The sequence below is a fragment of the Clinocottus analis genome, unplaced genomic scaffold (assembly GCF_023055335.1).
Source record: "Clinocottus analis isolate CAN_PGR_092001 unplaced genomic scaffold, fCliAna1.0.p SCAF_6, whole genome shotgun sequence".
Lineage (NCBI taxonomy): Eukaryota > Metazoa > Chordata > Actinopteri > Perciformes > Cottidae > Clinocottus > Clinocottus analis.
The window spans coordinates 21,491,485-21,504,302 of NW_027176218.1; the positions used below are offsets into that span (position 1 = coordinate 21,491,485).

A 12,818-nucleotide genomic window follows, 5' to 3' on the forward strand; every position below is an offset into this window, starting at 1 on the left:
GCCGCCCGGACGCCGCGAACACACGTCCAACATGAAATGCACGACTTCCATAACTGATCTGTGCTGGTGTGTCGCAGACGCTGAAGTAATACCGTTGTTTGGGGTGAATGTCAAACAGGTGGAGAAAAGTAAACTGACAGAAAACCTACCGTGTGAACATCATGTCAATATGTAGATGATTTGAAAAATAAAAAAGCAGGAGGCTGACAGGCTGGAAGACACAAAAACATGAATGACTAAAGGAAAATAAGGAACTTGCCTGAGCTCACAGGGATTCATTGATTCATTGAACTGAAAAGGGATGATTCACTTTGAAGATTTGATAAACTCAATGATGATTGGATGGAAATGAACCATTTTCACCATATAAATATAAATATATATGTATATGATCCATAGCTAAGCCTCGCCCCTGGTGCTAGCTAACGCCGCTAAAGCTCCACAGGTTCGTATCTCCAATAGCGGTTGCATGAGGGTCGATAAACGCGCTCGCGGCTGACGCTCCGCTCTGATTGGCCAGTGTGAGGCAGAGGGCCCTCTATGACCTCTGATCCTTATGAACCCTCCAACCAAAGACTGACGGGCTGAAACTCAAGTACTTCACAAAACACAGGAGATAAATCCAAGACAATAAACCCGGCGTTGTGTACCGGAGTCTTTTCTTCTTTTCTGTCTGTCTCATCACTCGTGTTGCGGCCGTGACGACCCGTCTGGTGGGCGGAGTCAGGTGGTCGAGGACGTTCGGATGTGAGCTGCTTGCAGTCAGCGGTCTTCCTCTCCCTCCGGCTTCCACCATGTTTGTTTTCAGTTCCTCTCTCTTTCAGTTGTGTCAAATAAACATTGTTTAGTTACAGCAGTGTGTGTGGTCTCCTCGGCTTTGTCCGGCCGCGAGACACATTTGGATTTAACGTGGAGGTTGTGAAATAAATGCAATCTGTTGTTTTCTCTTCTGGGACAGAAAAACACGGCGGATGGACAGTCCATTAGGATCCTGTCCAACGCAACACGGTCAGCATGCGAAGACCAGACTGACGCTGATGCTTCTGCTCCTTATTGTTCTAAAACAGAGGTTTATTTTATTTCAATGCGTTATTTTGAATGTCCAACTGCAGGAAGTGCAGGTGAATTTAAAAGGAAACATATTGTCAAAGATGAAACATTAGAGGAAGTTCAGTACTTTCATAAGACACACACCCAGACACATTTTAATTTTCTTGGCAAGTTGCGGCATGAAGAAGAAGAGACTGGAGAGTTTCACATGAAAGTTTTCTTCTTCTGGCCATTTGGAGAGTTTAATGAACCCACAATGTGAAGCTGCAGATCCTCCACCAGCTCAAAGGAAGTTTCACAGCTTCTAGAGCTGTTTTCAGCTGCGTGACATCACTGAACAAGGGTTTCAAGAGGTTTTTATTAAGATTTTTAAGGGTTTTTACGGGTTTCAATGGGTTTTTTTTAAAGATTTTGAAGGATTTTCAAGGGTTTTTAAGGAGTTCCTATGGTTTTTTAAGGGGTTTTACAGAGTTTCAAGGGGTTTCAAGGTTTTTTACGGGTTTTCAAGGGTTTTCTACTCATCCGTTAGTCTTCTAAGGCGATGATCAAACACAATGTACCATCAGAGCACTGATAGCTGCTGGAAATGGGCCTCCATACACCTCTGTAGGTATTTCATTAAAAACCAGACGTTTCCACCCACAATAGTCTTTTACCACATTAACAATGTAGAGAGTGTGTTTATGATTCATCTTATCTTATCTTCATAGAAGAAAAAAGTGCTTTTCTTTGAAAAATATGAACATTTCTAAGTGACCCCAAACTTTTTATGTGGAATTTCTTCACTTCCTTGACTGTAAAACGGGTTGTCAGCAGTTCAATCCCTGACTCCGTTGGTCCATGTTGATGTGCCCTTGGGCAAGACACTGAACCCCAGATTGCTCCTCCCACCAGCGTATGAATGGGTGAACGAGGAGAAGTGGAGTTAAAGGGCTTTAAGTGGTCGGGAGATGACAAAAGATCTCAACAAGCGCTGCTTTCATTTCCCGATCTGTGTTTACATTCTGCGTTGTTCTTCACTCTCATGAGTATTAATCAGTCACGTTTCAGTTCAAATCATTACCACAACATGTATTTATGATGCTCCCGTGGTTTGGCTACGTTAACGTGATGCATTGAAGCCAAAGTATTTGAAGAACAGGATATGTGTCATTGGACCTTCGAGCAAAGCGAATAAGACCTGAACTACAACTATAAGATGCAACCAGGACAATATAGTACAATGCAATCTCTTGTTCATGCACAAACTGCTGCTTCACTTCTCTGACACCGAGTCAGCAGACATGACACGCCGCAGTACAGACGCAGCTCTGCTGACTTGACTCCATGCGAGTGTTCATGTGTTCATGTGTTCATGTCGGCTTGTGTGTGTCCATGAGCTGCTCGTGATCGGCCCCGATCCGGACAGCCGAGGGATGATGATGTATGGAGCCTTGTGCCAGGAAACCTAGCTTGATTAGCAGCTAATGCGGCCTGAACCGAGCCCATCCATCTCCATCACGGCCCCGCCCTCCCCCCGGTGCCGAGTGTGTATTTGGACATGTGTAGCCGGTTTATGTGGAGAGTGAAAAAATATAATAAACACTCGGATTAGGAGTCCGTTTGAACCGGCGGGTTCGACCCGTGTGATGCCGCGCCGGGCGGGAACCCGACTGCACGTGAGACACAGACGATGCCACTTCCCAGGTGCGGCTCTCACACTCTCTCTCTCTTTCTGTGTGTGTGTGTGTGTGTGTGTGTGTGTGTGTGTGTGTGTGTGTGTGTGTCAGCTCCGTCTACAAATGAGTCATGATGGAGATATTCAAAGTCAGCTCAAAATGCTCCAGACTAATCTTCAGTTATCCCCCAAAGACGCTCAGACTCTGCAGGACGTCGCTCACGCAGGTATCCCAGCATGCATTACTGTTGTTTATGACACTGAATGCATGCCATTTGTTCTGCATGTGTTTTGTCATAAAACCAATTAACCTTTTGGAAACTGTGCGTGTAAATATTCCCGCTCCCATTTTAAGTCCCAGCATGCCCCATAAAGACAATCTTTTGGCATAAAACACGTTTGTTAACCGAACAACACAGTTTTTTGACTGAAACTCCTTCCTAACAGACCAAGACTTTGTTTTATTGTGATTTTTATTACAGATTCTGATTTGTTTAGGTCCTAATCTTTCCAAAAAGGTGTCTTATTGACGCTCCAGGAGGCGTTTTTTGGGGAATCTGGCTCATATCATGCTGGATATTCATAGTTACCATCAAAATATCTTTTAAAAGTGTTTTTTTTTTTTTGCAAATATATATTTTGTTCTCAAATAGATACATAAACACAAGTTTTGTAATTAATCGGTGGTTCCTACAACGACTCAAACACAGATGAAAACACTCAAACGGGGAAAAGAAAAGGAGGTTGCGAGACAAAATTGGTTTTCAACGGGTTCAACCAGTTTAAATTTGGACCAGAAAAGGTTAAAGAATCACCAAAATGGATTCCAGTTCATCCTCATGGGATCACGAGTGTGTAAACTGAATCTCATGGTAACCCAGAATCCACAGAGGTCCACCTCATGGTGGCGCTGGAGGGAAAGTCTGGTCACCAAAGTTCAATTTGATTCAATTCAGATTCATTCAAATAGAGCTTAGCTGGTAATGAAATGATTGATAAATGATATTTATCAAGTGTTTACACTGTTTTGATCACTATTGTGTACTTAACATTTCCGCATTGGACTTCTTCCTCCGCCCGTCTGGAGACAAAATGTAGTTCTGAGTCATAATCTACAGCATCCTCATGTAAATACTTTGACTGATGACTACAACAGAACAGTGATTCAACCTGATGAAAGCTTTCACATCTGATGCTCTAAACACACACACACACACACACACACACACACACATTCTGACTGGTGGGTCTTTTCCTGTAACGAATCCTCTGTCAAACAGGAAGTGTTGCGTTCTCTGTTTCTGGCTTGTTTGGATTGAACAGAGGAAGACTTGTGTGTGAAACATGCATTCTGTGAAACACCCTTTCTAAAAGGTTTAGGAGCCGAAACTAATGGCTTAAATAACGCTTCATGTAGTCTTTCCCCACTCCCCGTGAGGACAGGTGGCACAAATACCAAAACTGTTTATCCATTTGAAAAGAACAGATCGTCAGGACTGAAGAGAGCGTCAGATGTTGAGATAACGCAATTTGCAGTCTTGAGAAAAATGTAAATAATTTGGTAAAGCTTTAAATCCATTAATGTAATCTTAACTCAAGGGAGCCTAACTTTATCCAACTGTTCAGCCCAGTGGCAATAATCACAAGCTTTAGCCAGGAGGCTGCTGCTCAACACCGCTTTGTAGTTGTGGTCTTTTTCCCTAAACCTACCTGATACTGGTCTTGTTCCCTAAACCTAACTGATACTGGTCTTGTTCCCTAAACCTACCTGATACTGGTCTTGTTCCCTAAACCTACCTGATGCTGGTCTTGTTCCCTAAACCTACCTGATACTGGTCTTGTTCCCTAAACCTACCTGATACTGGTCTGGTTCCCTAAACCTAACTGATACTGGTCTTGTTCCCTAAACCTAAACCTACCTGATGCTGGTCTTGTTCCCTAAACCTAACTGATACTGGTCTTGTTCCCTAAACCTAACTGATACTGGTCTTGTTCCCTAAACCTAAACCTACCTGATGCTGGTCTTGTTCCCTAAACCTAACTGATACTGGTCTTGTTCCCTAAACCTAACTGATACTGGTCTTGTTCCCTAAACCTAACTGATACTGGTCTTGTTCTCTAAACCTAAACCTAACTGATACTGGTCTTGTTCCCTAAACCTAACTGATACTGGTCTTGTTCCCTAAACCTACCTGATACTGGTCTTGTTCCCTAAACCTAACTGATACTGGTCTTGTTCCCTAAACCTAACTGATACTGGTCTTGTTCCCTAAACCTAACTGATACTGGTCTTGTTCCCTAAACCTAAACCTAACTGATGCTGGTCTTGTTCCCTAAACCTAAACCTAACTGATACTAGTTTTGTTCCCTAAACCTAATTGTTACTGGTCTTGTTCCCTAAACCTAAACCTAACTGATACTGGTCTTGTTCCCTAAACCTAAACCTAACTGATACTGGTCTTGTTCCCTAAACCTAACTGATACTGGTCTTGTTCCCTATACCTAAACCTAACTGATACTGGTCTTGTTCCCTAAACCTAAACCTAACTGATACTGGTCTTGTTCCCTAAACCTAACTGATACTGGTCTTGTTCCCTAAACCTACCTGATACTGGTCTTGTTCCCTAAACCTACCTGATACTGGTCTTGTTCCCTAAACCTAACTGATACTGGTCTTGTTCCCTAAACCTAAACCTAACTGATACTGGTCTTGTTCCCTAAACCTAACTGATACTGGTCTTGTTCCCTAAACCTACCTGATACTGGTCTTGTTCTCTAAACCTAAACCTAACTGATACTGGTCTTGTTCCCTAAACCTAAACCTAACTGATACTGGTCTTGTTCCCTAAACCTAAACCTGCCTGATACTGGTCTTGTTCCCTAAACCTAAACCTACCTGATACTGGTCTTGTTCCCTAAACCTAACTGATACTGGTCTTGTTCCCTAAACCTAAACCTAACTGATACTGGTCTTGTTCCCTAAACCTAAACCTAACTGATGCTGGTCTTGTTCCCTAAACCTAACTGATACTAGTTTTGTTCCCTAAACCTAATTGTTACTGGTCTTGTTCCCTAAACCTACCTGATACTAGTTTTGTTCCCTAAACCTAAACCTAACTGATACTGGTCTTGTTCCCTAAACCTAACTGATACTAGTCTTGTTCCCTAAACCTAAGCCTAACTGATACTGGTCTTGTTCCCTAAACCTAACTGATACTGGTCTTGTTCCCTAAACCTAACTGATACTGGTCTTGTTCCCTAAACCTAACTGATACTGGTCTTGTTCCCTAAACCTACCTGATACTGGTCTTGTTCCCTAAACCTAACTGATACTGGTCTTGTTCCCTAAACCTAACTGATACTGGTCTTGTTCCCTAAACCTAAACCTAACTGATACTGGTCTTGTTCCCTAAACCTACCTGATACTGGTCTTGTTCCCTAAACCTAACTGATACTGGTCTTGTTCCCTAAACCTAAACCTAACTGATACTGGTCTTGTTCCCTAAACCTAAGCCTAACTGATACTGGTCTTGTTCCCTAAACCTAACTGATACTGGTCTTGTTCCCTAAACCTAACTGATACTGGTCTTGTTCCCTAAACCTAAACCTAACTGATACTGGTCTTGTTCCCTAAACCTACCTGATACTGGTCTTGTTCCCTAAACCTAACTGATACTGGTCTTGTTCCCTAAACCTAACTGATACTGGTCTTGTTCCCTAAACCTAAACCTAACTGATACTGGTCTTGTTCCCTAAACCTAACTGATACTGGTCTTGTTCCCTAAACCTAACTGATACTGGTCTTGTTCTCTAAACCTAACTGATACTGGTCTTGTTCCCTAAACCTAACTGATACTGGTCTTGTTCCCTAAACCTAACTGATACTGGTCTTGTTCCCTAAACCTAAACCTAACTGATACTGGTCTTGTTCCCTAAACCTAAACCTAACTGATACTGGTCTTGTTCCCTAAACCTACCTGATACTGGTCTTGTTCCCTAAACCTAAACCTAACTGATACTGGTCTTGTTCCCTAAACCTAAACCTAACTGATACTGGTCTTGTTCCCTAAACCTAACTGATACTGGTCTTGTTCCCTAAACCTACCTGATACTGGTCTTGTTCCCTAAACCTACCTGATACTGGTCTTGTTCCCTAAACCTACCTGATACTGGTCTTGTTCCCTAAACCTAACTGATACTGGTCTTGTTCCCTAAACCTAACTGATACTGGTCTTGTTCCCTAAACCTAAACCTAACTGATACTGGTCTTGTTCCCTAAACCTACCTGATACTGGTCTTGTTCCCTATACCTAAACCTTACTGATACTGGTCTTGTTCCCTAAACCTACCTGATACTGGTCTTGTTCCCTAAACCTACCTGATACTGGTCTTGTTCCCTATACCTAAACCTTACTGATACTGGTCTTGTTCCCTAAACCTACCTGATACTGGTCTTGTTCCCTAAACCTACCTGATACTGGTCTTGTTCCCTATACCTAAACCTTACTGATACTGGTCTTGTTCCCTAAACCTACCTGATACTGGTCTTGTTCCCTAAACCTAACTCTAACTACTCTGCTATTGTCCTCTAAACTGTTTCCAGGCCTTCAGGCTTTAAAGCACAATGAACTGTTGACATAAAGTGGAAAGCTTTCATTTTGAGCAGTAAATTGTAGGAAGAAACCTGATTCTAGAGAATAATTCAATAAGTCATATTTTAATCTGACGGATCTTTTCCGAATCGAAAGCACATCTTTCTTTTTGAAGTGGAAGAAAAACAAAGAAGTGTATATAAAGGAGTTTGCTCATCTAAACACGCCGGTTTTAAACAGGAAAGTCAATATATTTGGAGCTGAGTATTGCAGGAGGATGACTCAAAACAAACATTATGATGCGTTCAGAAGAAGCAGATGTGTTTTCTGCTTCCTCCAGCGGGTCGTGTGCACAGGAGAAGCTGCAGACAGCAGCTCGAGTCCCCGCGAGAGGGTTCAGGCGCGTGTGGAGGGTTTTCCAACACAACAAGTCAAACTGAGAGGACTTCCCTTCGTCTGAGCTGCTGCCCGTGAGGATCTTCTCCTGATCGAACACATACTGACACAAGCGAATCCGCTCTGCTTTGTGTGTCAATGTGTGTGTCCGTGTGTTAGTGTGCACGTCATGAAGGAGACAAAGCACCGAGCCGACACCTCTTTCCTCTCCTCTTCCTCTCCCTTCAGAGCTTTCCACCGCGTTGCATTTACTGAAAAAGAACCCACAGGAAATGCTTGTGATTGCAAGTTCCTCCCCTCAAATGTGGGGAAGTTTATTTATATTTCACAAACATTCCTGATCCGCGAGCTCCGGCTTCTTTCAGGCGACGTGTGTCGAAGCCGCAGGTCTATATTTAGACACGGCCGCCCGGCTCGCTGTCAGCAGAGCTCTGACGTCATGCAGGTGTGCGTCGACCAGGTGGCGCTCAGACCAGAGCGACCCCACTGCAGCTTCTTCAGACTTCACTGAGGTCGCTGGTGATGGAGCCTGATGGAGCTCCTCTGGAGCCGCAGCAGGTGGAGCTCAGGTGACTCCAGCTGCTGAGGAACAGCAGGAGGTGCTTTAATGAACGGAGGGGAGAGGATCAGTGGCCCCTGGACTGAAGGCTGTTTGACCAAATTAAAGATGATTAATCCAAAAGGATGACCTCATGCATGCCCATCTGAGTGAGATGTGTCGTTATTTATGGAAATGCATGAACCTCATAATGAATGTATTATATAACATATCAGACTACATTAATGTGTCTTACCACATCATATTTTAGATGCATTAATACACTAATGTGCCACTTAACATGTAACTTTGGCTTTAATTGTTCTCATAGTTTCTTCTCTTACTAGTTTTATTATTTTCTTTTCATAAAAGAAGAGACATTTGTATTTTATTTTTGTCAGTATTTCCGTTCTTGTGCTGCTGCAGCACACATTAATATCTTTGGAGATGAATAAAGCTGTATCTTATCTTGTCTTATTTTCACACAATTGTGTCAACATCATGCATTAATATACAGTTTATATATCACTATTATTAACTTTAATAAGTAGGATGTAATACAGTCGTGTGACATCTTATTGACTTGAATAAAAAACATATTTTTTCCGGTTTCAGACTAAGTTGTGTGCGTAAATACCAGCTTGTTCTGCTTCATTCATCACGTGGATGCAGAGGAGCAGAGTCCTTTCAGAGTGAAACTCTCCTGCAGGATTTATCACGAGTCATCACTTCTGTTTTTGAACGCGTGTTAGTTGAATGTTGAATGAAATAAAGTTATAAAAAGAAGATAAAACGTTATACAAAACAACTTTAATCACAAGAAAAAGTGACATTGCATCCAAACAATCAGGTTTTAAATCAATTCTTAGCCAACTACACGATATGTTTGGACACGTCCTTCAGGACAGAGTTGGTCATTATTGAGTCTCACATGTCCAGAGTTGATTCACTGAGAGAAACACTGCGCAGAGCTTCCTCTAAACACCACAACATCTTTACTTTGAGTTGTATTAAGGAGACAAACACTTTGTGGAGCAACCGTTTTCGAGCATAACCACAAACAATAACCACTGACAATCACGCATGCGTAAAACTGGACCTCGCCGCGTCCCTGCTCTCCGTCATGACTGCGGATGAAGCAGCAAGCTGTCCCATCATGCAAAGCGAATGTACCGTGAGTCAAACACACCAAAGTCTGCGCTGTGCTCATTTAAAATGCAGCACTTTGTCGGGGCAGGTGAGAGACAGGTAGGAGCAGAGGGGGAACCCCATCTGGTACAGCGGCCGCGCGCCGAGGCCCGCGGCCGGGCCGCGCTCTGCGCACGTGCCCGCGGACAACCCGAGGATGCCGCCGCGCATCTCGTCCTCGCTCCTCGACAGGATGCTCTCGATGCTGAAGCCTTTCGACTTGTCCCTGCTCGGCGCGTGTCCCTTCAGCCTGTCCGGCGCGAGCGCGGACGAGTTCGTGTTCCCCGCGCAGCTGAAGCTGCTGACGGCGCACAGCGGACCTCTGGACGCACACCGCCTCTCCTCCGCCCACAGCGCAGCGTGTCTCGGCACGGGACATGTCTCGGGCTCGGGGGACTCGAGCCTCCTCCCGGTGGACGCAAGCGCGTCCTGGCCGCGGGGCCCTTTGGGTCTGGGAGGATCTGGCGTCTGCGCCGCGTGGTTCAACTCGACCAGAACCGCCTTTGAGTCCGCGTGGGTCTCCGCCGCCTCTGCCGCGTCCTGCCTCGCTGGTGCCTCCCCGCCCGAGCCAGGCTGATGTCTCAGAGAGGATGGAGGGTCCCTGGGCTGGCCCGGGCCCTTGGTGCGCTTGTGCCCCCCGGCTCTGGAGTCCAGGGCGTCCTGCTGGCTCTTCGCCTTCCTCTTCCTCCGGCGGTAGTTGCCGTTCTCGAACATGTCCAGGCACTTGGTGTCCAGCGTCCAGTAGCTGCCTTTGCCCGGCCGGCCCTTCTCCCTGGGCACCTTGATGAAGCAGTCATTCAGGGAGAGGTTGTGTCGGATGGAGTTCTGCCAGCCCTGCTTGTTGTCGTGGTAGAAGGGGAACCGGTCCATGATGAACTGGTAGATGCCGCTGAGCGTGGCGCGCTGCTCCGGCGCGCTCTTGATGGCCATGGCGATGAGCGCGATGTAGCTGTACGGCGGCTTCTGCGGGGGCTCCTGGCGGGCCGGCACGAAGCTCAGGGCGGCGGGCACGACCCCGCGGCCGTCCCCCCCGTACAGGTAGATGAGCGGCGGGCCGGAGAGGGGCGGCAGGCGGCCGTGGTACAGAGTCATGACGCCGGCGGGGGAAAGTGCAGCGGGTCCCGGGGAAAGTTGCGCCTGCTCCCGGAGCTCCTCTCCGCCACTGACTGACTCCCCAGCCTCATGAGGACCCCCAAGAAAATGTTAATAATTGTTGTACGTTTGCTGTGTTATGTTGACTTTGCACTGGGAAATAAATTGGCCATCATAAACAGTCGGCGGTGTTCTCAGCCCACCCACATTAATTAAAATTTCATTGCGCTGAAGCTCCCTCGTGTCCCCCCCCGCTCCACCCTCCACCCCCACCTCCGCCCGACAGCCAATGAGCTGCCGGGTTATTCCCTCATCTGTTTATAGAATTAGTCGCTTGATAAGTCTGCCCACCCAGGTCGAATCAAGCTGTGTTTATTTGGAAAAATTTCCGGGCACCCAATACATAAACGCACTGATGTGCTGTTTGAAATATCACGTCCACCCCTGACGCGCGGAGTTGCTCACACAGAGAGAACAAGCAAACATCGCGGTGCACTCTGGGAGTTGCTGCGGGTTCGCTCATGTGAAAACAAATTGTATAAGAGGGGAAATAACTTAAACAATGTCTCCGTGGAGTCCGGCCCGCAGCACTCACGGCATCCACACATCTGAGGACAGTCAAGATGATGACTGACAAGATATGAGGAGCGTGCTGCTGCAGGCCTGCAGCTTATCATCATCATCATCATCATCAGTCTGATGATATTTGTATGATGAGACATGTTTGATTATGCAACATTAAGTTTGTGCAATTCTCGTTTATCCCCCCATCAACATTTTAATCCCCTAAAAGCAGAAATTAGACTTTGAAAGAGTGATATTGATCAGCTGGTGGACACATTCCCAGAAAACAATAACGAGGAAACTTACAGGGATTGATCTGCTCACGATGAAGACCAATAGATGAAGATCACGATGAAGACCAATAGATGAAGATCACGATGAAGACCAATAGATGAAGATCACGATGAAGACCAATAGATCTCATAATGTGTGAGTTGTCCTTTTAATACAATTTTCTTCTTTTTCCTCTTTAGTTCCCACTAAATACAAAATAAATTTAAAACATGTGTTTTATTGTGTGACACCATCCGTTTGCAATAATTTTAGTGCAATGTCTCATTATTTGCATCCTCCTCCTCATCTTCTTGCTTTGTTTGTGATCATTTGGGTCTCCATGCTCCATGTTGTGTAGAATAAAGGATCATAAAGGATGATCTCATCTCATCTTATGTACGTTACTTAATGGAGGATCACCTTTAAACAGACGTGTTATCACTTCATGCAGTTCATTATTTTCATCTGCCGGCTCTGTCACTCACACTGAAGCGACAGAGCAGCACACACACACACACACACACACACACACACACACACACACACACACACACACACACACACACACACACACATTTCTATTACCACATGGGGACCCCTGACTGGTACCAGCCTGGTGGGATCCACCCTTTTCTGAAGGGTGTCGGCTTCTGGGGTCATGGTACACACACACACACACACACACACACACAGACACACACACACAGAGTCAGTTATGAAGTAGTTTTCATGCTTTGCACTATGCGTGTTTATTCTTTTTCAGAACGATCATCTCGAGCTGCAGGTTGTCAGGATGAATCTAAAGGCTCAAGTGATGAAGACCGTTTTGTTTTCAACCCAGTGTGTGAAACTCTCTGGATCCTCTCAACACCGTCCTTTACATAAAGACCACGACTACTGCTCTCATTGGTTACAGGGGTTTTCACAGGTGCATTCTGGGTGCAGCTGATCATTCAAAGCAGGACTCTCACAGCTTCGGGTTGGACTGATGTGTCTCACACACACCACGAGGTTTGTGTGTCAAGAAACTCTGACAGGAATGAACTATTTCTCTTGCATATTATCTTTTGGACTGACTCATCTTTTCTTCTGTCTTGTCTCACAGATTCCTTCTCATTGATCTGTCCTTGTCCTGCACGCTGCTGCTTTAGTCTCCCCGCATGGCATCCAGGCGTTAAAGGGCTCTTTTCCTTTGTGACTGGCTCCTGAAAGGGGTCCATGGTGCCTTCAGGGTCCTCAGTAATCACTGGATCCGGGGGATGTAAAAAAAAATATTGACAAGATTGTGTTATTTGGTCATTGTTTTTAATGTGATGGATCACAACGCCGCCCGGTTTGACAACTCACCTCATTATTATATTTAAAGCATTTTAGCTCCCAGTGTCATACATCAGATGACAACAGGCACCAGAATGACCAGAGTTGAACCGACAACTCCACACAGACAGACTGTACTGCGTTTTTTATT

At 45.2% G+C, this 12,818-nt stretch overlaps 1 protein-coding gene across 1 annotated transcript; it reads right to left on the reverse strand.

Annotated features, from left to right (window-relative positions):
- Nucleotides 1-9,439: 9,439 nt before the first annotated feature.
- Nucleotides 9,440-10,513, reverse strand: foxl1 (forkhead box L1). Its single transcript, XM_068603693.1, has one exon. It carries the CDS (start codon nt 10,511-10,513, stop codon nt 9,440-9,442), a length of 1,074 nt encoding a protein of 357 aa, XP_068459794.1.
- Nucleotides 10,514-12,818: the final 2,305 nt, after the last annotated feature.